The following is a 27,252-nucleotide window of genomic DNA, read 5'->3' on the forward strand; positions in this document are numbered from 1 at the left end:
GTCGAGCACCGCACCTGGCGCATCACGGGTGCTCGGGATAAATATTAGCGCCTCTTTTCCATAGCCCCTCTGTGTTCAGATGCATCATGTGGTCTCCTCCCTCTGCCTGCACTCATCAAAAATGAACGCACTGACTTGTGATCACTGTCCCTCTCCTACAAACAAGGGCAAATCAAGTATGATGTGTGAGCTGGCACCAGCTCCCACAATCCACAGAGAGAAGTGAACACCCGCCTGCACATCACTAGCCCCTTCCCTCCCAGACCAAAGAGGTGCCCACAGCGGGCAGGAGCCTGCGTATTTGCAGTTCTGGCTAAACTGCCAGCCACCAAGTGACTCTCCGGGTAGTTGGGGTGTTTTAAAAGACAAGGAGAAAATAATGTGTTTCTGAGCCTCCACAGCCTGCCATTTGGGCTTTGGCTCATGAAACCAAAGAATTAAATGCAAAACTGCAGATGGGGAGCTGGGCCAGTGCCCTTCAGAGATGCTGGGCCTGCGCAGCTAAAAGTGGTGTTTTGAAAAATATCATGAACTCAGTTAACCAGAATTTGGGGAAATAGTCTCTTCTGGTGAACTGATTCTCCTGATTTATCAGGCATTAGCTTAAAAAAAAAAAAGTCTCCCTAAAAAATCTTTCTAGAATGTGCTAGGCTCCTTTCCTGATTTAGGGATTAAACTGTTGTGAATACAATTTAATCTTTTCTGCTGAGAATTTTCAGGATCCTCTACTGGTGGATTTAAAATGCATGGAAAATTGGACTGAATAGTGACATCAGGGTATGCCTTGGGAAGATTTTTAAGCCCTACTATCAGCTTGTTTCTTTGTGCTTTGCCTTTTTTTCTTTTCAAAGTGAAGTGCCAATACTAATCTGGTTTTGAATTCTGGGTTTGGAAGGTCCTAGCTGAGGCATTGCTATAACTGCAGACCCTTCCCATTTTTCTCTGGAATCCCCTAGTAGGTGCACAGCAAAAATATATTAATGAATGATGGGATTCTTCTGGAGATGCAGCATGTTTACTGTCTCAGTATCCTGAGTGGCATTTATCTGGTATTTTTCACATTCTACAATTTTGCTAAACATTAGCCCTGGAATGGGCTGCCAGTCCCCCCAGATAAATCAGAAGCATGCTAATCCCTTTGTTGATTCCTGATCCGAAAGGCTCAGAGACCATTCTCCTACTGGTAAGAGAAAGAGGGTGGGATTTGGGCTGGGGACTCTAGCACTTGGTCTGTCCCCGTGACAGACCAAGTAACACTCAACCGCACAAGTGCACGAGGAAAGGAAATACAGAAGCACACCCAGAGAGAAGGAGAAAAGGGGAGAAGACTTGGCTTCCCCCTTTGCGCTGGGACCACTGGGTGGATGGGGTATCCCACAATTACAACCAGTCACTGACGTGGTGTGAGAGACCAGGAGTAAGGGCTCTGGCCAATCAGACCCTCAGGGACAGCAAGCAAATGGTGATCTTGGAAGGGACCTTGGGAAACATCTTGTCCGACCCCCATCTGAGGTCTGAGCTCACAAGCTGGCCCAGGGCAGACGAGAGTCAGGCTTCCTGGCTCTCCAGCCAGTGCATTTGCTGCTCATATCCTCAGGCATGGTCTCTTTGGTCTCTTTGAGCTTCGTGAGACAGACCCCTTGCACTCTCTGTGAAGTTATTAAGGCCTGTGTCCTCTTGTTGCAGTCAATGGGAGCTGACCCTTCTGGGCATCCAAGTTGAGATTGGGATGTGCTGATGCTTGAGGCTGGGGCGTGGCCTGGAGTTCACCTGGCTGTGGTTTGAAATGGGTGTCCTCTCTGCAGATTCCTGGGACTTCAAGCAGTCCACACGCAATATCTCCCCCACCATCAACCAGGCCAACATCGTGGACTTGCACCCGGCATCCATGTACAGCATTCGCATGTACTCCTTCAACAAGATTGGCCGCAGCGAGCCAAGCAAGGAGCTCACCATCAGCACTGAGGAGGCTGGTGAGCACCTCACCCTGCCACCCCTGCCCATGGCCTAGGGGATCAGGGCCATCTGGAGCCCACCCCCACCCTGTCCACTGGCAGTGGGCTTGCAATTAGAAGAGGGGAGGAGAGATCTCAAGGTATTTGCTTGTGTCTGCTTCTAGATCATTCCAGGCTCTTCTGTTTGACCTTTTCCAGATGGAGTTCTGGCTTTAGGGAGCTGTGCGTGGTTCTGCCCCACTCCCCTGGCCCCAGCCTGTTTGGAAAGGACAGATGTGCGAGATCTGCAAAGGATGGGGTACTAGTGCCCTGGATTATTTCCTGTGGCCTTTGTCATGGAGTTTCCCTGAAAGTTAAAACAAGATTTCTCTGGCTATATTTTTTCTTATTTGTTATTGAGAAATATAAAATAGTACAAAAAAGTACATATAGCATATATGTGCAGTTTTATAAATAATAGTAAGGTAAAACCTAGCATAACCAATACTCATTATAATTGCCAGCATGCCAGAGGTTCTCCCGGTGCCCCTTCCCAATCATAACCCCATCCCTCTCCCTGAAGTAACCAGTATCCCAACTTTCTCACTTTTCTTTTTTATCCTGTCACCACAATGTATATACACATAAACCAGATAGTTCAGTTTTGCCTATTTTCCAATAGAATGTGTTCATGAAATCATACTTCATATATTCTTTTGTGTCTTCCTTGTTTCAATCAATATTATTTTTGTGACCTTCATGTTGGTAGTACAGCTATTATCGTTTGTGCATCTTCAGTGCTGTATAGTATTCCATTTCATGACTACACCACAGTCTGTTTGTCCATTCTACTATAGATGGACATTGGTTGTTTACAGTTTGGAGCTGTGAGCATTCTTATACTTGTGTGATATACACAGGTTCATGAGTTTCTCTAGGCAATATAAGCAGTTGTAGAATTACAGAGTCTTCAGACGGGCATACTTCTACAAAAGTAGAAGTAGACTTCATACCAAAAATGCCAAAATGTTTTCCAAAGTGTCATACCAATTTGCTCTCCCATGATCAATGTATAAGAGTTCCTGCCACTGTACATCCTTGCCTAACTTCATACTATCAAACTTTTAAAAAGTTTTTTGCCAGCCTGCTGGATGTGGAGTAGTACCTCATGTCATTGTTTGCTATATTTTCAGCAAATTATGGAGAATGAAGAGGAAATGTAGACCCTGTGATCATTTTAGGGGGACTCAAACAGAGGTTCTCTGCTTTTGTATATGAGCTTTTCCTTTCTCCCCATCAGTCCTCCAGCTCAGGAGGATGAGAGTGACAACACAGGACTCTATTCTTCCAAGACTTGATTTGCAATGTTGTTTCTTCCCCCACCAGCTCCTGATGGGCCTCCCATGGATGTCACTTTGCAGCCAGTGACTTCACAGAGCATCCAAGTGACTTGGAAGGTAAGTGAGGTTGAAGGCATTTCCCCTGAAATTCCTCCTTGCATCCTCCCTGCCCAGGAATGAGGCCAGCAGGCTTGCTGGTCTCTCGTCTCTTATAATACCTATGCCTGTGTTTTTTGCTAAACTCAGTGAAGGTGGAGGGGAGGAAAGAGAGGAGGACAAACGGGCAGGTCCACCCACCAATCCCCACTCCCTCCTTCACGCTGGCTCTCTGATGGAGGCCTGTGTGTGTGGTGGGATGAAGAACTTGGCAATGCCAACAAGGGAAGATGGTTTTCCCACCACACTGGCCTGTCCTCCAAACCCCAAATGTTGCAATAGGTTGGGAGTTGAATTTGACTTTGCACAAAGTTCAAGGGGGCCCTGTGGATGATGAGAGATGACAGGACAGGGTCTCACCCTCGTCTTGGCCCTGTGACTGGAGCTGGGAGAGACGGTGATGCCATCCCCTGTCTTCTCAGGGTGAGGCCTTGGACAAGAGCCTTGGTCTTTTCAGGTCTCAATTTCTTACTCTAAATAAAATCAAGATGACGATAACTGCCCTCCCTACCTCTAGGGGTTCAGGAGCTGTAGAGAAAACAGACCAGTATGTGCTGCAGCCATTTCTAAGGTGCAGAGACCTGTAAATTCTAGAGGATGTCTGAAGACTCTGTCGCTTAAGGAAAATCTTAGAGGAGATTCCACAGCTGGGCAGGGAAACAGATCAGAATAACCTTGAGCAGGACCAAGAAACGCCTTCCTGGGTAACTGGCCTCATTGCCACGTCCCTGCCGTGGGCACAGAAGGGCTGCCAATGCTGATGGCTACCTGTTTCACTGCATTGTCCAGTCTCCCAGTATCTTCTTACACTAGCTTATCTGACCCTCTATTCCTGTGGGGGGGCCAGAGGAGGTGTTTGTATCCCCATCCATCAGAGGAGGCGATGGCATAGAGACGCAAGGTGACTTGCCCACAGCCATTCAAGTAGTAACAGGTGCAGGACCTAAACGTACATAGCCTGGAGCCCCAGCCCAGTCTCCCCGCCACAGCCCACTGCGTGGAGTTCAGGAACAGAGAGCTTTCTTAGGGCCCATCTGTGCTCTGCTTCTTGGAACTTTCCCACCTCAACCCTGGGGCTCGCGGAGTTGCCTCGTCTGCATCTGGGATCAGACGTCCAAGGTCATTTTCTGACTCTTACTCCCCAATGGGAAAAGCCCAGGCGCTTTAGTCCTCCTTCTGGGCCCTTCCACAAGGTAGACTTGAGAATGGAAGAGATTCACACGGGCCTAGTGATATTTTCCCTAAAAAGACTGCGCTCTTGTGTGCACACGCACACACACATACACACACAGATAGACAGCAGAGCCTGGTTCCTTCCCTCCCTAGAGAAATGACCAGGATGAAAGTGGGGCCAGAGCTGGGCAGTTGGTCCTTCCTGGGGACCAGCCCACCTATAGATGCCTGGAGCCGTGGTTCCCCTCCAGATTCAGATCTGGACTCCAGAGCTTTCCTCAGAAACTAGGGATGAAGCCCGGAGTCCAATCTCCAAGTCTTGTCTGCATCCTGGCTCTGGACCCATTTCCTAGGAATACTCCGAGGAAGCCAGGAGGTGGGGGCGGGGAATGAATAAGTATGTAAGACACTGAGACGTTTGGCTACAAAGCTCTGACCTGGAGGTCGATAAAAATTTAGAATCAGATTTATATCTCCAAAGTCTTATAATGAAAAATAAAATTGATTAGAAAGTTAGAACTTCAGAATGAACCAGCCCGTCAATAAATTTGAGACTGACTTCTCAGGGGATTTTTTTTTTTAACACCAAGAAACAGATTAATGAAAAATAAAGATTCACTCAAAGGACAAGTCACTTCATTTTAAGACTCTTTCCGCGAGATGGATCGTCACTGCTTTATGACATAAATTTTCAATCAGCCCTATTGATTTCTTAATGCGTCAGAGAAATATTGTTAAGATTGATTTAAATCCTGAGTGTGTCTGATGGAGGGGTAGTGTAGGGGAGAGAGAAAGAGGCAGAAGAGGAAAGAAAAAGAGAGAGAAAGGAGGAAAGATTTGTATAAATATGTGAATGTATATATGCATGTAGCAGGGCATTCCTGGATGTCTGTCCAAGGCCTCTGCCAGTATACGTTGATATGGATGAAGGTTGTGTGGTGCTGTGTTCAGGTGCACATCATGGTACAGGTGGCTCTGGGTATGTAGACGTGTGTTGTTGTGGATATCAGAATGCGTGTCAGTATGGAAGTGATATGAACGTATATGTCAGTGTGAAGACAAGGGTATCCTGAAGATATGTTTGTGTCTATAATAGATGTCTGTGTGTGTGAGTGTGCATAGACAGACGAGTGCAGATACGAGACCGAGATTCAGAAATTCACCTACTTACAAACTAGCAACAGGGCTGCCCAAGTGCAGAGAGAAACATTATTCAGGCATTAACAAAAAGTCGAGTCGATTAAATACACACACACACACCCCTATTTAGTGAGTTCAAAACAATTACATTAAATTAAAAACTTCATTTTATTGAGTTAACAGTGAGCTTAAAAATGCAGTTCATTTAAAACATTCATTGAATTAAAAAAACAGTGGGGCTGTTTTACTAACTTAATTGTTTTTGATCTCCCTATTTTTTAGTACAATAAAAGGTGGGCTTTTAAATTAACTTCATTGTCTTTAAAACCCTGATTCAAGCTGTTTTCATATGCAGTAGGGTAGGGGCTCTCGCTCAATTTATGGATGGGCAGGCCCACTTCATTAAAGGCACCAGTTTCTATTTGTGGGTCTAAATATATCCGGCCAGGGGTAGGTGTGTGGATTAGGATGTTGGCTTTGATGAGACTGGATGTGTGTTTTCCTGGTTCTAGATGTGAGGCGATGTACCGGGATCGTGGGGGGGATGGGGGGGCAGGGATGGGCAGGGGGGTGCTTGTTGTGTACCAGGGCTCAAGCTTGGGGTGAAAGGATGTTTTCCAGCCCCAGACTGATGCTAGTGGAGTTTTCTCCAGTCACCTGGCTGACTAGGATCAGCCCTTCATTCCCGCCAGCCTGGCCAGAGCTCTGAAATGCCCCCTTCTCACCACGTGTTGCCCATCTCGGTCCCTCAACCAAGGAGCTGGCTCCAGGCTTCAGCCCTCAACACACCCCAGCCCTTGGCCAGGATGTCCCGGGCAATCCAGCCACATGCTCCAAGAGGGGTGGGCCCACACAAAAGTCAAGGCCTCTTTTTTTTTTTTTTAACTTGTAGTAAAATATACGTACCATTTTATGTACATAAAATTTACCATTTTAACTATGCTTATGTGCAGTTGAGTGGCATTAAATATACTCACAATGTTGTGCAATCATCACCACTATCCTCTCCAGAACTTTTTCATGATCCCAAACAGAAACGCTGTGCCCATTAAACAATAACTCCCCACCCACCCATCCCCAGCCCCCAGTAACCTCTATTCTACTTTCTGTCTCTATGAATTCGCCTATTCTAGGTACCTCTTAGAAGTTGTATCATACTTTTGTGTCGACCTTCTTTCACTTAGCATAATGTCTTCAAGGTTCTTCCATGTTGTAGCATGTATCAGAATTTCATTCCTTTTTAAGGCTGAATAATATTCCATTGCATGTATAGACCACATTTTGTTTATGCATTCATCTGTCCATGGACGCTTGGGTTGCTTCCACCTTTTGGCTGCTGTGAATAATGCTGCTATGAACAGGGTCTACAAGTATCTGTTTGAGTCTCTGCTTTCAATTCTTTTGGGTAGATACCAAGGATGAATTGCTGAATCAAAAGGTAATTCTATGTTTAACTTTTTGAGGACCTGCCAGACTGTCTTCCACAGGGGCTGCACCACTTTACAATCCCACCAGCAACGCACAAGGGTTCCAATTCCTCCACTTCCTCACCAACACTTGTTGTTTTCCATTTTTTGATGATAGCCATCCTAGTGGGTGTGAAGTGATGTCTTGGGACTCTCTCTTTTTATTCAAATTAATTGCTCACCTCCCTCTCCATATGGTTACTTTTTGTCTACTGTTCCATTTCTCCCAGGCCCCTGAGCCCATGGCCAATGATATCCCTATTCAATCATTCATTTATTCTAGAAATATGTATTGAGGGCCTACCGCATGCCAGGCACCATTCTAGACATGAAGAGTACAGCCGTAAACAAAACGGACAAGACTCCTCGTCCTCCTGGCGCTTACATTCTAATAGGTACAGACAGTCAGACACATGAGTAAAATATATAGAATGTCATATGATGATAGTGCTATGGAGAAAAATAAAGCCAGGAAGAAATATAAGGAGTACTGGACAGAGGGCAGGGAGCAATCTTACATCAAGAGCCTAAGGAAGGCCTTATTAAGAAGGGGGCATTTCAGCAAAGACACCACAGAGGTGAGGAGGCGAGCCATGTGCATATCCAAGGAAAGAGTGCTCCCCCTGAGATGGGAATGTGCCTGTTGTGAACAGCACAGAGGCCAGCGTGCTGGAGCGTAGGAAGCACAGGGAGATGGATCTGAGAGGCAATGGGGGGTCAGCTCAGGTAGAGCATGTAGCCATTATAAGGACTTTGGCTTTCACTCCAAGTGAGATGGGAGTCTTTGAGGGGTTGGGAGCAGAGGAGTGAGATGATCTGACTTGGGTTTCAAGAGCGTCATCTCAGAGTGCCACTGTGTCTTCGTCTCCCCTCCCCCTACCCTCACCCCATACTCACAGGCACCCAAGAAGGAGCTGCAGAACGGCGTCATCCGGGGCTACCAGATCGGCTACAGAGAGAACAGCCCTGGCAGCAATGGGCAGTATAGCATCGTGGAGATGAAGGCCACTGGGGACAGCGAGGTCTACACCCTTGACAACCTCAAGAAGTTCGCCCAGTATGGGGTGGTGGTCCAGGCCTTCAATCGGGCTGGCACGGGGCCCTCATCCAGCGAGATCAATGCCACCACCCTGGAGGATGGTGAGGGCACCAGCAGGGGATAGGGGGTGCAGATCCTAGTCATGGGCAGAGCTGGGGCTGCCAGACAGGGCTTGGGGCCCTTCCACTGCTCCTGGGCCCCATTGTGGTCCTGTGGTCCACACTGGCTCCCTGGATCCCTCCATATCTTCTTGCCCATTGGCTCTTCGAGGGATGCTTGGTCCATTCAGCACCCTGGGCCAATCCATCCATTGGCCGGCTGTCTATCCATCACTTGCTGATGCTCTGCCCATCAGTATATCTGTTGACCTATTGGCCTGTCTGAGCGCCTGTCTGTCACCTATCTGACTTTCCGTCCATGCTTCTCCCTCTGCCTTTTCCTCCTCCCTCCTGCTGGTCTCTCATCCATCTCTCTTCACAAGCTCTTTCCTGTACAACCTGGGTCCTGTTTCTTATCGCTTACAGCCTCCAGGATGGAAAAAGGGCAGAAGCCAAGTTACCTTGGTACTTCTGGGCTGGAACCTGCCCACCATCTGTTTTAGGGACCTGAGATGAGACTGTGGAGTTGCGAAGTCCCAAGATCCATGTAGCAGAGAATTTAGAGCCTGACTTTTAAAACTTTGTTCTTTGAGGGCTAGAGAGGACTCCCAACTCTGATGAGTAAGAGGCCCGGTTTCTCAGGGGGAGAGGGTTAGGAAGAGCAGGAGCACACCTGCTCTCCGAGCACAGAGACCAGCTGGTCCCTGAGCCTGTGCCAGGAAGGGAACGAAGACGTGGCCCTTGATGGCCCCAGAGATGGTGCCAGGAGGTCACAGCCCCTCAAAGAGCAGAATAAAGAAGAAACAAAGCATTCTCCCAAGTTTCCTTCTTGATGCCTCAGCCCAAAACCAGAGTCTGAGATTATAATCTGTCACCAAGTCTGAGCCTGCCCCCAGCAGAGGGAGGGGAGTGACTGTCCTGGGAGCATAATGCCATTGCCCATGGCCCATCAGAATACCCAGCATTCCACCATTAGAGAGTCATTCCTCTAGGTTAAGCAGTGCCCTCTCCCTATCTCGTTCTCTCTGAAAAGGCAGACACCCTTGGGAGGGAGGACGCATCAGGGCAGAAACACCTGAAAGTAGATTAGCTCATACCAGGAGTTCTTGACTCTGGCTACAAATTGGCATTATCTGGGGAGCTTTAAAAATACTGATGCCGGGGCCGGCCCCGTGGCTTAGTGGTTAAGTGCGCGCGCTCTGCTGCTGGTGGCCCAGGTTCGGATCCCGGGCGCGCACCAACACACCGCTTCTCCGGCCATACTGGGGCGGCGTCCCACATACAGCAACTAGAAGGATGTGCAACTGTGGCATACAACTATCTACTGGGGCTTTGGGGAGAAAAAGGGAAAGAGAAAAAAAGAAGGAGGATTGGCAATAGATGTTAGCTCAGGGCTGGTCTTCCTCAGCAAAAAGAGGAAGATTGGCATGGATGTTAGCTCAGGGCTGATCTTCCTCACACACAAAAAAAAATACTGATGCCCAGGCTTCATCCTCAGAGATTCCCATGTAATTGCTCTGGGGCACAAGCTGGGCTTTGAGAAGGAGCAGACTTCAGTAGGCCCAGGCAGTGGGCCCCTGGGAAAAATGGAGAATGCAAAAAGAGGGAAGGGCACATAGCAAGTGAAGAGGCACAGAGAAGCCCAAGGGGAGAGCCACAGGGCAACTGGTCCCCCTTCCCCATCCCATCCCCTCATCATCCCCCACTGGCTCCCTCCCCTCTGTGATGCTGGCCAGAGGCTGGGCTGGGTTGAGGAAGATCAACTTGTCACCTCTTAAAACCAGCAGCACTAACCACCAGAGGTGCTCTGACACGGTGGTTCTCAAACCTGAGTGTATCCCCAAAATCTCCTGGAGGGCTGCAAACAGATTGCTGGGCCCACCGCCAGAGGGTCTGCTTCAGCAGGTCTGGGGAGGAGGCCAAGAATTTGCATTTCTAATACATTCCTGGGTGATGCTGATGCTGCCGCTACTGGTGCAGGGAGCACCTGTGAGAACCGCAGCACCAACAGCTAGGTCATTACCCATAAGTGGAGCCAAGACTCACAGAGGTTAGGTAACCTGTCCAGAAGCGCCCATCTAGGAAAGAACAGAGCCCAGATCAAATCCAGGTCTGACTCTGGGTCCCATGCTCTTTCTACTTCACTCCGTTGTTACCCTCTTCCTTGGGAGCAAGGCTGGATGCAGGACCAAGTGACGTGGATGCAAGGTGCCCAGGAAAGGCACGTCCAAGGCCAACAGCTGTCCTGAGCCCACACCAGCGTGCCCGACCGAACGCTCAGCTCCCGTCCGCCCAGGGCCAAGCCCGACAGCAGCCAGGCCGGGCCTACCTGTAGCCTCCATCGGGGCACCGCCTCCCTTGCTGTGGGGCCGGGGGGCCTGGAATTTCCAACAGAGAGATCAGCATGGGCCAGTGGCGTCATTTTCAAAACAAAGGAGGAGAGGGGGAAGAAAGTTTCCAGCAGCATTTGCTCAGCAGTTTTTCATCCTTAATTAAGGCCCTCGTTAGCCTGTCAGATCCTGATCGTTTCCTGGCAATATTAGCGCTCCTCCTGGGGTATTCAAGGGCCCCTGCTTTAGCAATAGTGTCTTTTCCATAATTACATTACCTTCATTCTATTCGAACGGGCGATCTGTATTAGTTTATTACACTGGGTCCCTAATTACATGGTGCTTATATTTTTACACCTAAGTAATATGAAACAATAATCATTCTCAAAGAGGATCGTTAGGATGATGTATTATCATTTAAATGCTCATAAAAATTAGAGTTGCCTCTTGTGGGGCAACGGGATCCAATTACCTTCCATCCAGCCTGTGCCTCCTTTCTCCCACTCAGAGCGAGGCAGACGCAGCCTTTCCCTCGGCCCCCGGCTCCTAGGAAGCCAGCGGGACGTGACACCAAAGTTCTCCCTAGCCAAAGTGGCTCCTGGGCCTGGTGTCCCCACCATCTATCATCTCAGAAAGGGTGTCTGCACCAGGGCCAACCCCAGGGGTGGGGCTTAGGTTAAGCTCAGAGGTGGCTCTGGATGGAGAGAGTTAAAGACGGGTGGACCACCTAAGTTGGCTCAGAGAGTGTCTGCCCATCGTCTGGGGCATTTTGGTGTGTTTATGTGCAGAGATAAGGGACAAAGGTGTAATGGTCCCAGAAGTGCTAACGGTGTCTATGGAACCTCTTCTCCCTTTCACCAGGGTTAATTGGAATCCTCTTTCCTTCTTTCCCTTCCCTTTAGCTTGGCACAAGGACACAAGAGTCCTTAGGGCCAGGCCTTGGCTCAGACCCCTGGTCAGACGACAGAAGGGCTGGCAGCCATCAGATGAGATCACCAATTGCAGACACCGCCAGGGCCGGCTTGGAGGGCTTCCAGGTTCTGTTACATTCAGCAGAGGTGGACTCCCGGGGCTGTGGCGCCCACTGGTGAATTCCCAGGGGCGCATGCCCGGAGTTCATCACCTTCCTCCCCCAGCGTTTACCGAGAACCGGGAACGTGCTGCCCAGAGAGCAAGAACCAACTCTGAAAAGATCTCTATTTACCCAAATATCCAGGAAAGGAGACTTGGTTCACTTCCTGGCCACCCAGCCCAAATTCTCACAATCATTGAACCAGGAGGTCTGTCCACTTTTCTAACCAGAAGTTTCTCTGGCTGGACAGCAGGGCCCGGCCTGGGACACATAGGTTGTGTTGTACCTCCCTGACTGGGCCCTTCGGTTCTCCTCCCACCCCATGCAGTGCCCAGCCAGCCCCCCGAGAATGTCCGGGCCCTGTCCATCACTTCTGATGTGGCTGTCATCTCCTGGTCGGAGCCCCCGCGCAGCACTCTCAATGGCGTCCTCAAGGGCTATCGGGTCATCTTCTGGTCGCTCTACGTTGATGGGGGTGAGTCGGCTGGGTCTCAGGTGGGGGTCTGCATCTATACTTACTTAGAGCTGAGCATCTTCCCAGGGGCTGTCACGTGGAAGTGCACCACCCCCTGCTGCACACATTTCCCCGGGCCAGGGCCGGGGGCCAGGGTAGGTGGTGGTACGTGGTCACCTCTCTGATGGCAGTGGCGGGGGGCAGGTGGGGACACCAGCTGCTCCTAGACAATGGTATGTTTGGGAATGACTTGAGGGGTGGCTTTTGCTTTTCTAATGTAATGAGTTGATATTAGGCCTTTATGGCCATATGAGTCAGCAGGGAACAGTTGGCACAGTCAAATGGGGCCATTGAAGAGAGTTTAATGAAGGTACTGCTTTCAGAGGGGTGGGGGGGCACCTGGGACTAGCACCAGCAGGAAGCTGTTACCACCTAGGCCTGAGGGGCAAGAGGAGGAAGCAGGGTCACCGGAACCTGGGAAGAGACGCCCCTCGGCCAGGCGGCAGGATGTGCAGTCTGTGCAAGTGAGTTGCCCAGGACCTGGACACAGGTGGAGAGGGGCACGCCATGGAGCTGGGGTAGGAAAGCAGAGGGAGAAAAACCAAGACAGTGGCCCGACCCCTTGGGTACTCTCCTTCCCCTGGGATGCACTGGTCCAAACAGGCCTATGTAGCCCCACAAACACACCAAACCCTCACCCACTGGTATAGAGAGACCTTGCAGTGATCAGGAGGTCTGCAGTCAGGTAAGCCAGAGGCCCAGCATCCCAAATGATGGAAATATTCTACTGGGGCCACAAAGGGCTCCTATGAGTTTCCCTCTCAGGATCCCGAGCCTTTTGCCACCGGTCCCCAGCCCCTCCCTTCTTTCCTGGAGAACCTGGGACTTCAGCTCCTGGTCATCTCTCCAGGGCAGCTGCCCTCCCTTCCCCACCTGGATTCTGCTCTGCCCAGACACACTGCCAACAGGACGTGTCTTTCCCTGCTACCTCCTCCACTGCCTCCTCCAAAGACAGAGAGGCCTGGAGTTCAGGGGTTTGCTCTCCAAAGGTCCCCCAAGCTCTTATGCTGTAAGATGGCCTCACATATTTGTGCTGAGGCAGGTAAGGGGTGGTCCCTCATTTTCCAGAACTTGCTTCCTCTTTTCTAAGCCTGCAGGCTTACCTAGGTCAGTTCCTTCAGGTGAGGAAGGCATTGGCCTCTCTAATCTCCACAGGCCACCACACTGCCCTCTTCCTATCTTTTTCTCTGGCTCCAGTTCTGGACAGATCCAGCCTGGTTTCTGACCTCCTGGAAAAGGAAGGTCCCACCACTCAGGCCTCCAAGGTTTCCCCGGCAGTGACCTAGAGTCCCCTGAAGCTGAGCATGGTGGTCTCACCCTCTCGACCCTGGCAGACTGCTGCCCTCCCCTGGCCAGGCCCTTTGCCTTGGGCCCTTTGCCTGCACCAGGTCCCCGGTGAGGTGCTGGGGTGGGTTGGCAGGCTTTTGTCTTCTCCAAGGCCTGTCCTCAGCCGGTGTCTGGGCCTGTCTGTCTGAAATCCCAGTAGTCCCAGTGGGAGGGCTGTCAGCTCAAAGCCTGTCTCTTTCCTCCTTCTAAGACCCTGGCCCTCCCATGGGACCCTCTCCCTAAGCTCTTCTTCAGAGTCTACAGCAAGTTCCTTGGCAGAGCTGGGATGGCAGGTCCTCAGTGAGCCAGAGGAAGGCCCGGCCCTTCCTGGCTGTGGCTGTCAGCTCCACCAGCCTCGCCCAGGTTCTATGTGCGTGTTCTTTGCAGGGAGGGTGTCCTCAATGGTAGAGAAGGTAATGGGGTCTTAGCCTTTACACTACTGAGAGTTCAGTGTGCTGGCCCAGGAGCAGTCAGATGCAGGGGAGGCAGCCTCAGCTGGTCACAAGTCATCCCAGGATGATACACCATCTAGGGAGATCTGAGAGTCCAAGGAGGCACTGGGGCAGCAAGGAGGAATGGCTGTTGACCGTCGCGCCTGGCCTAGGCTCCCCTCTGGGTCCAGGTCACTCCTGGGGTCCCTCACATGAGTCAGGTGGAGGAGGGGGAAATGTTGCTTGGAGAGATGGAAGTATTCTAAAGGGAGAGTATTAAGATGAATTTGGTGCAAGGTCGGTTGGGGGCTGAGGCCAGGCCGATAGGTGCTACTCACCCTGGTTGGGTCATGTGGGGAGAGATGTGGCCTGGGAGCAGTGCCCCGAATCTGACCCCATGTACCTTGAGCTGGAGGGTCCCCCTAGTCTCCACCACCATGGAGTTGAGGTCTGAGCCCGGTGGAGTAAGGCCTGACCAGAGCCCAGGCTGGCGGAGGCAGGGGGACTGTGGCATGGCCAGCCTGGGCCGCATTCAGAGGTCGCTTGTCCCCGGCAGAGTGGGGCGAGATGCAGAACATCACCACCACGCGGGAGCGGGTGGAGCTGCGAGGCATGGAGAAGTTCACCAACTACAGCGTGCAGGTGCTGGCCTACACCCAAGCCGGGGATGGCGTGCGCAGCAGCGTGCTCTACATCCAGACCAAGGAGGATGGTGAGTCCTCTCTTCCGGCCAGCCTGGCCTCGCCCATGGGGACAGGCTCCCCCAGGGCCTGTTGCTGAGCACTGCCCTTGAGCCGCCCCACTGCTCACCCCCATCCGAGCAGAAGGGTGAGAGCAAAGCACCATCCTTTCTCCTCTCCCGTCAATTAGTTGTAGGCTGGCTTTGAGGACTCTGAGGCCCTGCTTTGGGAGAACACTGCTTATGAGGGATGGTGGCAAAATGCCCTGGACTCATGCCCTGCATGAACATAAGCAACCATAACCCCCTCCCCCTGCAGCACTGGGTCGGAGACCAGATAAAGCCTGTCCTCCCACCCCCATCCCAAGGACATCCATTTGTGGCATCTGCTTCCTGCAAGGTTCAGTCTGGTTTCCTCTGGATACAGACGGTTGGGATTGGGGGAGAACAGAAGCATCACCCCACATATCCCAGGTTAGGGACTTGGCAGTCACCCTGCAGAGGCCCCAGAATGGGCCAGACCTTGGACTCTGGTGTGCTGGGGGGGATCTCAGGGAGGGAGTGAGATGTGCCTCCATTTGGAGCTGTAATGTCAAGGCCCTTCCCGGGGGTGCAGAACTGGAGGAAAACCAGAAATAAGGAGCCAACTTCAAGGGTAAAGTGACGAAGAAAGAGGGTGGGGGAGGCTGGGAGCTGAGTCAACTAGGAGAGAGCAGGTCAGGAGAAGGGTTAGATTTCCAACCAGGGCCTAGAGCTGTACACCTTTGGGGTCCTCATTCACAGGGAGCACTGTGTCCAGGAGGTGCCATGTTTGACTGAGCACAGCTCTGGGCTCCTGCCCCCAGTCTTTCCACTTTCTTCCTCAGCCCACCCCACTCCATCACTTAGTTGATTCTACACGTTCTGAGCCAGGTGCTGTATTATTAGAAGAGTCAGTTTATGTGGAGAGTGGCTGGCACACAATGGCACTTAATAAAGTCGCCATCATTGGCATTATGGCTTCCTTCCCACTCAGCCTCAGCGTTTTCAAAGGATGCAGAGAGCCACAGTCTAGGTCCTACCCATACAATTTGGCAGAAGGTGCTGGAGCGGTTAGAGGAGTTGGAAGGGAGCCACTCAGACTGGGAGTGAAGGTGGAGAAGTTCCCAGTGCAGCCCAGCGCTAAGTGACCAAACAAGCTCCCAGCTCAATGCTCCCTACTCTCCCTAAGCCCCTCCCCTTCCGTCAAATCAGCCCCCTCCCCCACTTAAGCCCTGAGCAATTAAATATTTACCACCTGCCTGCCCTACTTTTCTTGTCATTAATCCCCCCATCAAGGCTCCCTGGGACAGCTCCGGGCAGAGCCACTTGCTCTTGTATGGAGACCGACAGGGATGGTGGTCGGAGGGGCCTCACACACACAGGCACCTTCCCAGCCTCTAGAAATGAACGACTGAGGCCCCTAGACCTCTTGCATCCTATTCTGATGCAAGGCCTGAGCCATAAGCTCCTCCACATGTTCAGCTGACCAAGGTGAGGCCCCACAAGGGAATCCAAAGGTCTGGGGGCACTGTCCCCCCCACAAGGAGCTTTCAACCCTCAACCCTAGAGTTGCCTGCAGAGCCACACGCAGGGACATGCACAGGCCAGGGCCAGGGCCTCAAGGCAGCAGCTTCACAGAGTAGAAGGGGCCCTGGTAAACACAGCAGACGTGCCTGCCCCAGCCTGGCATTTACTGGCAAGTCACTTAACCTTTCTGAACCTCAGTTTCCTCATGATAAAATGGGGACAGTGATTCTCATCAAGTGGTTATAGGAAGCAAGTTAACTATAAAATCCTTTTTAAAATGTCAGGTGCTAGCAAATGGGAGTTGCTTTATGGTGCTGGCAATGAAATGACTACTTCCAGTGGACGCAGGTGCCCCCCAGGGAATCCGTGCTCCCAAAGGGAGGCCTGGGCCAGAAGGGATCCACTGTCAGATGAGGTCTCATTCAGAATGGCAGTCATAACTTGACATGTGTGTGATGTGCTGACATAAGCATGAGTTAGCCTTCCTAGTAGGTATTATCAGTAGGTATTTCCATTTTAGAGGTGAGAAAAGTGAGGCCTAGAGAGCTAAGCAACTTGCTGAAGGTCACTCAGCTAATTGGTGGCAAATCAAGGCTTTCTGGCCTCCATATCCTCTATACTTTCCATTATACCACTTGGATCAGTTAGGAAGCTTTTGGTTGGGAATAATACAACTAAAAAAAAGATGTAGGCAATAAGCACATTTATCATCACACATAATGAGAAGTCTTGAGTAGGGCAGCTCTGGGGTTGGTTAACCAGTGGTTCCCATCTTTCTGCTCTGCCATCCTCCACATGTCATGATTTCCAGATATTCCTCCCATGATTTCGAGATGACTGCATCACACCAGACAAGACAGAGTTCAGAGCGAGAGAAGCAGTCTCCTCCTGTGGGCGTGCCTCTCTTGGGAGTGAAGGAAACCTTTCCCAGACACCCCCTCAACAGATTTACCTCATTTCCCCATGGCCACACTGAGCAACATGCCTCTTGCTAAGCCAGTCACCAAAAGGGGAATGGAATTATCATGGCTGACTTCCCCCAAGCACGATAAATCCTCTGGTGTAGGTGATGGCAACAGCTTTCTCTGAAGGGTGGAGGAGTATGGGTACCCAAGCAAAAGTGAGGTTCTGTTTGTAAGGAATAGGAAGGAATGATGGCAGATGGGTAGGCAGACAACTGTGCCTGCTCCACCAGTGCTGCCCCAACTCCACCGGGTTCTCCTATTTGTAGGTGGCAGTTATTATAGTTATTTCTCCCCTGACTTGGAAAGCAGACAGGCCCATGTTCCAATTCCAGCTCCGCCTTGGAAGCTTGGGCAAATATCCTAATCTGAAGACACTGTGACACCCTACCTACCCCTCTCAGGATTTTGCATTTTTCCAAAGAAAAAGTTATCAGGAAATTTAGAGAAAAGCAAAAGAAACAAAAAGATAAGCTGCAAACATATAAATTCAAGCTCATTTCTTAATTCCAAATCTCTCAGTCTGAGCTTGGTTTCGGGCTGGCTTGGCTGGACTCAGTTCATGAGCGACAAAGCCTCTTGCCTGCTCCTCTGTGAATACCAAATACAGCTACATGGCCTCAGAGTGCAAAGTTGAGTTGGACTTTAGACCACTTTAAAGATCTTTGACTGAAGAAGAGGCTTGACTAGACCCGTGTTTTAGGATGGTAACTGTTGTAAACGTGTGGAGGACTGACTGCAGGAAGGGGATGAGGACTAGAGTCAGAGAGGCCTGTTAGAACCTGTGGGCATCTAGGCAGAGAAGAGGAAGGTGTGTGCTGGGGCAGCAGCAGTAAGGATGAAGGGAGGAGGAGGGACAAGTTCAGAGAAATATATCAGAGGATTTCCACTTCCAGTAGTGGTGGACTAGATAACTCAAACCCACTCTCCTTCTTGCTGAGGACACTAGGAAATCTAGATGAAATATTTTTTTAAAACACCTGCTTGAAAGCATCAGAGAGCTGGCAGGAGAGTGAAGAATTACTGGGCCAGCATCCAAGGGAGAATGGAGGCCCAGGAGGTGAGCCTGGCATTTGGAACAGCTCTTCCCCTGGGGGACATTTGCTGAATATGGAGGCTGTGGCTGAGAATCTGAGCAGCACTAGAAAGACAGGAATTGGAGGCCAGGGCCTGCATAGGTGGGTGGGTCTGTCTGGCGAACCCCCCTCACTTTGAGTTGAGACCATGAAGGACAGCACTCTAGGATTAAAAGTGGACCAAAAGTTGACAGCTCAGCTTCAAATCATCTCAGTCCTAGAATTGTAGATTGAGGAACCCCAGGTTGCTAGTGCCCCAGAATGCAGGTACCTGTCAGAAGCAAACATGAATTCTCTCTTGAGGAAGATTATATCGTCTGAGGCAACCAATTATTTCTACAAACAATTTTGCAAACTATGTGTCTGGCATACGATAAAAAATAATGGGGACAATGTGAACAAAAGCCAGCAGAAAAAAAAGAAACAGACCCACAAGGATTCCAAACATAGGTTTTATTAAATATGGACTTTCAAATAATTATTCTTAACAAGATCAAAATTTTAAGAGAATTGGAAACTATCAAATGGAAAATCTAGAAACAAAAACTAATACCTGAAATTAAGAGCTCAGTAGATAGGTTTAATAACAAATTAGACACAGCTGAAGAGATAACTAGTGAACTGGAAGATAGATCGGAAGGAAAAATCCAAGTGAAGCACAGAAAGACAAATGAATGGAAAATAAAAGATCAAGTAAGAGACATAGAGCAGTGATTTTTCAAACTTGACTGTGCATACAAATCACTTGGGGATCGTGTTAAAATTCAGATTCTGATTTTGTAGGTCTAGGGTGGAACCTGAGATTTTGCATTTCTAACATGCTCCCAGGTGACGCTGCTGCTGATCCATGGACTGAATTCGGAATATCAAGGACATAGAGGATAGAAGAAATCCCAAAGAAGAGGAGAAAGAGAATGGGAAGAAGATTAAATGTCTGAAAACATTTCAAAACTGATGAAAGACATCAAGCCACAAATGCAAGAAGATCTACCAACTCCACAGGCAATAACTTAAAGAAATCCACACCTCAGTTCATCATAATAAAGCTGCTAAACAACCAACACAAAGAGAAAAATCTTAAAAGCAACTAGAGGAAAAAAAAAAAACCAGTTACCTTCAAAGGAGCAACAATTAGATTGTCAGCTAACTTATCAGAAACAATGAAAGCCAGAAAACAATGCAATGGCATATTTAAAGTATGTAAGGAAAATAGTTATCAACCTATGATTTTATACCAAGCAAACATATTCTTCAAGATTAAGATGAAATAAAGACATTTTCAGACAAATAAAAACTGAGACAATTTATCACCAACATACCTGCTTTAGAGAAATATTAAAGGATATTCTTTAGCTAGAAGGAAAATGAAGCCAGGTGGGAGCTCAGTGATGCAGGAAGGAAAGAAAAGCAATTAGATGGTGAATATACGGGTAAATCTAAATTAATATTGACTGCATAAAATAATGCTGGCGGTGATAATGTCATCCTCTTGGGGAGAGTGTAAAATATATACAGAATTAAAATATACACCAATGGCATATAAATTGGGAGAGGGTAAATGGAAGTTCTAAGTCCCTTGCATTGTCTGAGAAGAAAAGTGTCAATTAATGATGTTACACTTTGGTGAGTTAAAGATTCACACTGAGTAACCACTAAAAGTAGTGAAAGACTGTATAATAACCAAACTAATAGAGAGGGGGAAATAGAGTATTTTTTTAAATACTCAATCCAAAAGAAGGCACAAAAGGAAATAAAAAGAAAAACAGAATAGGTGGGACAGATGGAAAGTATTTAGTAAGATGAGTTATTTAAACCCAAATGTATCAGTAATTGCATTAAAGATGAATTGACTAAATTATTCAATTAAAACATAAAGACTGTCAGGCTAGCAATGAAACAAAACCCAAATATGTGCTGTTTCTAGAAGACACCTAAAACATAAAGGTAGAGAAAGGTTCACCATGAAAGGATGGAAAAAGATAAAAGACATACCATGCAGAACTGTCCAAGAGAAAACTAGAATATTAATATCAAACATCGTATGCTATAAGGCAAAAAGCGTTATTAGAGATAAAGCAGGACACTTTTTTAGGATAAAAGACTCAATTTACTAGGCAAGTAAAACAGTTCTAAATTTGTGTGAACCTAATAACATAACCTCAAAATGTATAAAAGCAAAAACTGACAGAACTAAGGATAAATAGACAAATCCATAATCATAGTGGGAGATTTCAACATACCTCTCCCAATAACTCATCAGAAAAAAAGTATGCAAGGATAGAGAAGATCTGAACACTACAGTTAGCACACTTGCCCCAGTGGCCATCCATAGACCCCTGCACCCCACAGCTTCAGAGACACCCAGCAAGGGTAGAATGGCAGGGCTGTCACAGGGAGGGAGGGTAGAGTCAAGGATGACTGCCAGCTTCTGGGCTCAGACCCTTGATGGATGAGGATGCTGTATCTAGTTATTTTATCTAATCTAGAATTGCTGCCCACTTATTAGATTAAAAAAAATTGAGGGAGGTGCTAGAAGCTGAGAGTCTGGAGAGGGAATGCAAAAATAATAATTGTTACAATTTATTGAGTGTCTTCTATGTGTTAGGCCCTGTGCCAGGTGCTTTATTTTAATTAGCATTAATTCTCACTACAATGTGGTTGTTTATATGTCCATTATATAGATGGGGAAACTGAGGCACAGAGAGGTAAAGTAAGTTGAATAGGATACCATCACTATCCTCAAAGGAGCGTAAAAGCTCCCGGAGGAGAAGACAAGTACACAACAATACAAGGGCAAGATGAAGAAGGAGCGTGCGGGCTGAGAACAGGAAGCTTCCAGTCTCCTAGGCAGCCCCCGGGGCCCCAGCTAGCCCAGGCAGGCCCAGAGATGGGAGGAGAGGCTGCTCAGAGTCCACATGAGTGGTCCCAACACTTAGGAGAATTCCCCAGCCAATTTTGAAGCAGACTTTCCCTCCTGAAAACAGAAAGGGCCTGGCCAGCACCCCAAGGGCAGTGCCCTGGGCACATGGCAGCAAACAGTCACCAACGGCTGACCACCAGCCCCTCAAGAGGAAGCCCGCTCTGTGAGTGTCCAGGGTCCCCAACCCCAAGAGCTCACCGGCCAAAAAGAGCAAGGTGACGAATATATTTCACCTCAATACAGGCTTATGGTTAGTAAAGGCACTGGGTTGGGGGGCGGGTTAGGCTCATAGGTTTCAAGATGACTTCTTCATGGGTTCTGTTTCTCTCTTGTGTACCTAAGTCCTTGGTTCTGGCCAACAGTTCTGAAGCTGGTCACTCCCAGTGCCCCCATCTCAGAGACTTTCTTACAAGCCCAAAATGATCACCTTTCTCCTCCCACCTGTTTGCCATGCTGGAACCTCCCCCTTTAAACCATAGCTCAAGGATACCTCCTCCAGGAAGCTCTCCCAGATTGATCTGCCTCACTCTCCCCACCCTGTCATTCTTTCCCAAAGGCTGTGCTCCTCGCTTCACTATACTGACGTGGTCTTCTCCCTGCTCAGTTCCAGGCCCCCCTGCTGGCATCAAAGCTGTCCCTTCGTCCGCCAGCAGTGTGGTCGTGTCTTGGCTCCCCCCCACCAAGCCCAATGGAGTGATCCGCAAGTACACCATCTTCTGCTCCAGCCCCGGGTCTGGCCAGCCGGTAAGTGGGGCCCAGGGCTGAATGATGAGGGGGGGCAGAGAAAGGAAACGGTACCCGCAGGTCAGCTGGCTTCCACGCCAAACCCTGGGGCTGCTTATATCTGCGCTTCTACCTGGATGCATGGATGAGAATGGGCGCTGGTCACCCAAGACTGAAGTCATACTCAATGCCCATCTTGGGTCAGTCCTCTGTTCCAGGGCTGCAAGATTGTCACAAGCCCTGGAGGCTCCTTTGACTCAGGGGTCATGACCAAGCAGGCAGGAAAGGAAGCCCAGGGCCTCAGCTCGTCTGGTCTGGCTGACCCAGGAAGCTTCTCACAGGCCCCAGAGCTGTTGACTGGGGACTGGCTGGTCCATGGCCTCTGGAAATGAATCGCTTTTCAGCATGGTCGGTCTAGGCCTGGAGGGATGCTGGAGCTCTGCCCTGAATGGCCCCCTCAGCGTGGAGCCAGCTGAAGCAGGAGAAAAGATGGAGGACAGCTGAGAGGAGACAAGGGCATCTCTCTGGGCCAGGGCCTGTGCCTAGCCAAGGAGAGGCCATTGGGAGACTGCAATATCTGCCCCAACCCGGGAGCAGAGGGGCGGCCCCCAGGCTGGGGCACAGTGCAGAAGGCTAGCCCTGCCCTTCCACTGAGAGCTGAGAGGGGTCAGAGGGGCCACACAGAGAGGAAAGAGAGGATGAGGGGGGGTGCAGTGGAATATGCAGCCATATCCCATTACATGCATCCTTCCCTCTGCCTCTCTCCTATCTCCAGCCACTCAACCACAGGGTTCTGCTGGGTGACTACTCTGGAGCACACCTGTTCTAGTTACCAGAGCAGGGGCAAAGATAAAGATTCCTGCCCTCAGGGAGCTTCTAGTCTAGTGGGGAGGCAGAGGGGTGTGCAGTGGAGAGCCGTGAGTACTGTCCGGGCGATGTGCTCAGGGCAGGGAGAGCAGGAGCAGGAGCGGGAGGCCGGCTTCTCCCCTCCATCAGCAACTTGGGTTGTGACAGCAGCCCGAGCATCTGCAGATGAGCTCCTGGCAGCCCGGAAAGCTGCCCTGAAATTGCTCGGTAATTGTGTCATCATCTCCTCCTCTGCTCTCTGCTTTCCTGTGGTCTCTCTGAATTACCCTCTGAGTGGTAGGTGACCCAGCTCCTCACCAGTAAGGCCAGAGTTCTATTACCAGAGGGGAAGCCCAGAAATGTCTTTTCAGTGACTCCATCCCCTCCTCTCCATCCCCACAGCCACTACCTCACATGCAGAAAAGCACATATATCGTGATTGTACAGCTTCGTGAGTTTTCACAGCACGCCCACGCAAGCAGCACCCAGAGCACTGAACAGGACGTGCAACACCCAGAAGACACCCCCTGCCCCTTCCAGTCACCACCCTCCCCCCAGGGTAACCACCATCCTGACTTCAGATTGGTCTCTTTTTGTCTCTTTTTGTATGTTATATAAATGGAGGCATACCATTCGGCTTCTTTTACTCAACATTGTTTTGAATTTATGCATTTCATATTGTGTGTGGCTGTAGATCATTCACTCTCTCTTCTGTATAGTTTTCAATTATGTGCACATATCACAACTCATTTCTCCATCATGCCATCCATTGATGGGCACGTGGGTAGTTTTCCGGTGGGAGCTCTTACAAACCGTGCCGCTGTGAACATTCTCGTACACGTGTCTTGGTGCCCGTGTGTGTGCGTTCCTATTGGGTGCGTACCTAGAAGAAGAATCGCTGGGTCGTGGGGTCTGCACATGTTACAGTGAGGACACATGCCATTGTTGAGTGGTTGTGCCAATTTTCCAATCAACGTTTTCCACCATGTGTTCTGCCCCTCTCTCCCTTCTCCCCCCACACACACATTCCAGGCTCTCTAAGGTTACACTAAGCTTGTCACCATTCTGGACACTCACTAGGCCTTTTTACACCCCTGCATCTCTGCCCCTGCTGATCCCTCTGTGGCCTGCCCTTCATCCTCTATCATACAGTGCATGCATCAGATGGCAATTAGCTGTTCACATGTCTGTCCCCTCACTGGTCTGTGGGGCCCCGTGAGGACAAGAGCAGCGTTGATTCATCTTTGGGTCCCCAGCTGCCAAACAATGGGCCTGGAACATCATGGTCACTAAGTACATGTTTGATGAATGAATTACTAGCAGCCTGGCAATTGCAAAGCCTTAGACAGTGGGCACATTTCCCTTCATGAATGGATGGGAGAGAGTCCTCCATTGGGTTTGTGTAGTCATTTCCTCCTCTGATAATGAAGTCTTTCAAAGGGATTGGTATCCAGGAGTGCAGCCCCCTCATTAACTCAGGCTTCAGGAGCCCCCAGTCGACTGGCTGGGGACCCCTGTCCCAGGCACCAGAGCAGAGCTCTTGGTCCCCATCCCCTCCTCCTGCTGCTGGAGACCCTGGGAGCCTCCCTCCTTCCTCTTCATGTCCTGAGCACGTAGGAACCTCCTCTCTCCTGGAGAGATTTCACAGAGTGTCACACGTGGCCAGGTGTGCTAGTATCATGAGAACTTCAGCCACGTTGGAGGGGAGGGACTGGGCTTAGTGAGGGTGTGATGTTATCGCTTTGCGCAAATATATTCCAAATTCCAAACAACTCCTTTACAAATTCATTTATGAAGGAGCGCCAGGAGTGGATGCTGGGGTGAGGGCATACTCGTGTATTTGTGACAGTGCAAAATCGTGGGTATGAGTGTGGGGTTAGAGGCAAATGCACATGAGTCTGAGTGTGTGCGCCCATACTGGAGTGTAGGAACACGTGTGTGCAGAATCCTCAGAACAGATGTGGGAAACTGCATATGGTATCAGCTCCCAGGAGGTTCTGCCCTGGGGGTGGTCAGAGTGCATTGAATCCTGTTAGAAAGTTTACCAAACATTTTAATACATTTGTTGTTTTTCTCTATCAAAATAATGCAATTTTATTGTAGAAAATTCTATAAATATATAAAAGAATAGAGAGGAAAGTAAAAATTACTTGTACTCTCATTCCCTAAAGATAAACACTGGCACTGTTTTGGTATGTAGCCTTCCAGTCTTTGATCTGTACATCTATTATGGGGTTAGCTGTTTTTTTACAAAATTAAAATAGAATTTTACATAATGTTATATAATCTGTGTTTTGCATGTAATATATATAGGCCCTTTTCCACACCATCAAATATTCTCTTAAAACATGATCTTGAATGCCTGTAGGTACACGATCTATTTAGCCAGTGCCTCCATTATTCCATATTTAATCTATTTTCAAATTATCACCATTATAAATAATGCTTCAGTGAGCATTCTTCATAAAACTCTTTATTCACATGTTTTATTATTTTCTTAGGGTAAATTGCTATAGGAATTTCTGGGTCACACAGAGTATGAATATTCTTAAGGTTTGCATACATATTTGCAAATTACCCTTCAGAAAATTGGCACCAATTTATGCTTCCACCAGCATTGTAAGTACATACTCGTTCCTTGTGCCTGTGCTAATCCAAGTTATTATATATTTTTCAGTTTTGCCAGTTGGATTAAAAAAAAGTTATTTTAAGTTACATTTCTTTGATTACTAGTTAGGTTGATTATTGTTATATGTTTATTGACTGTTTTTCCCATCTTTGGGTAATTGTCAATTCATGTCCTTTGTCCACTTTTTATTTGGGTGTCATGTTTTTTTCTTATTGATTTATGAGTGCTCTTTACATATTAAGGATCAGAACCACTTTTGCTCATATAGGTTGCAAGTATTTGCCAGTTCATTGCTTGCCTTTTGATTCTATTTTTGATGTACCATAGGTTTTCTTTTTATATAATTTGAATTTATCAATCATTTCCATTTATGATTTTTGCTTTTATTTTGGTGATTAGAATGACAAATATTTACCTATAGTTTCTTCTCTCATAGTTTTACCCTTTTTTTTTTAACTTTTGATCTACTGGGATTTTATTTGGGATATGGTTGTGTGTTTTGAAAGTGATTTCAGGGGATCCTTGGGGAGTCCAGGCTATAAGGAAGGCACCTAGGATCTGGGTAAGATGCTCATACCTTCGAGGGGAAACCAAACATTTCCTGCCCCATACAGACACAAATGTACACTCAGGTACACACTGACACACACATGCAAGTACACTCTACTTTTCTCCATACATGCACACACATCCCTTTCCCCTCACAGAAAAATGAGCCAAGAGAAGAACGTGTCCCAGTTTACAAAGGACACGCACACCCCGTGCCTCGTGTATGCCTCGCTGAAACCACACAGGGTGGGCAGAGCTGTATTGTTTTCCTATTTTGCAGGAGAGAAAACAGGCCCCAAGAACCATGAGAAACACTCTGGGTCATATGCCTAGTGAAAAGGGCAGGCAGATGTTGAAGCCACTACACCACCCACTTCATGCACAGATATGAACCACAGACACACACACAGGGCCCTGAGGGCTACAGCCTGAAAGGACTTCCCAACTACCAGGGTTCAGGGTGGCTCTGTGCCTGTCCTCAGCAGCGACCTCCTGGGTTCAAGGCCAGATCTCCATGGGGGAGGCAGGAAGAGGAGTTTGCCAGGGAGCTCTGTGTATGTTGTGGAGATGCCTGTCCCTTCTCCCTAACGTGTCCCTGCAGACAGCCTGGGGCCAAAGAGGATGTTTTCTCCTGTTATAAGTCATTGGGCCCCTCAGCCCTCCCATGGGGCACAGAGAGTGTCCCTCTGTGACCCCGTATCTGTCTGGAGCGCTGTCTCTCAGCGTGTGCATGCATGCATCTACATGTCCTTGTGCGTGTGAGCGTGTGTGTGCAAGATCCCGTGACTGCAGAGATAACTAATTATCAGCTCCCTCTGGCCTCAGGGCCCCCCATCTGTTTCGGGGGCTGCTCCCCCTCCCTAGACTTACGCCCTGTTTCAGAGGCCCTGGTGCCTCCTTTCCCTTCCCTGCGGCTGACCAAAAAATAAAACAAAATGAAAGTCAGCCCCATCCCGCCTGCACCAGGGAAGGGGCTCACAGGAGGTCTGCAAACCAGCGCTTATCAAAAGCTCCTTCTCAAATTCATTTCAATATCTGAGCCTCTGGTTTCCAAGGCAACATAATCTTTTCATCAAAGCAACTGGTAAAACCACTGGGATCCGATATTGTTTTGTTGGCAACTTGTCAAAACTGTCATTTGGTTCAAAAAAAATTTATAGATTTATATAACCTACAAATATATACAGTGATCTATACCACTAATAATCACTAATAAAGTGTTGCCCAGCGAAGCTCCCATAGCTCCCTCTCCCGCCCCTTCCTCCCCGGCCAGGGTGCCGCCTACAGAATGAAGGAGGGGT

At 49.0% G+C, this 27,252-nt stretch overlaps 1 protein-coding gene across 1 annotated transcript in view; it reads left to right on the top strand.

The window, feature by feature from the left end:
- The window catches only part of DSCAML1 (DS cell adhesion molecule like 1), a 347,819-nt gene that overhangs the window by 304,048 nt on the left and 16,519 nt on the right, over positions 1-27,252 (top strand). The window contains exons 15-20 of the mRNA XM_058545136.1: positions 1,806-1,973; positions 3,321-3,391; positions 8,109-8,349; positions 12,077-12,223; positions 14,576-14,731; positions 21,809-21,948. Coding sequence (XP_058401119.1) covers positions 1,806-1,973; positions 3,321-3,391; positions 8,109-8,349; positions 12,077-12,223; positions 14,576-14,731; positions 21,809-21,948 — 923 coding nt within the window. The remainder of the gene's footprint in view (positions 1-1,805; positions 1,974-3,320; positions 3,392-8,108; positions 8,350-12,076; positions 12,224-14,575; positions 14,732-21,808; positions 21,949-27,252) is intronic.

This window comes from Diceros bicornis, chromosome 7 (assembly GCF_020826845.1).
Source record: "Diceros bicornis minor isolate mBicDic1 chromosome 7, mDicBic1.mat.cur, whole genome shotgun sequence".
In the NCBI taxonomy this organism is placed as follows: Eukaryota; Metazoa; Chordata; class Mammalia; order Perissodactyla; family Rhinocerotidae; genus Diceros; species Diceros bicornis.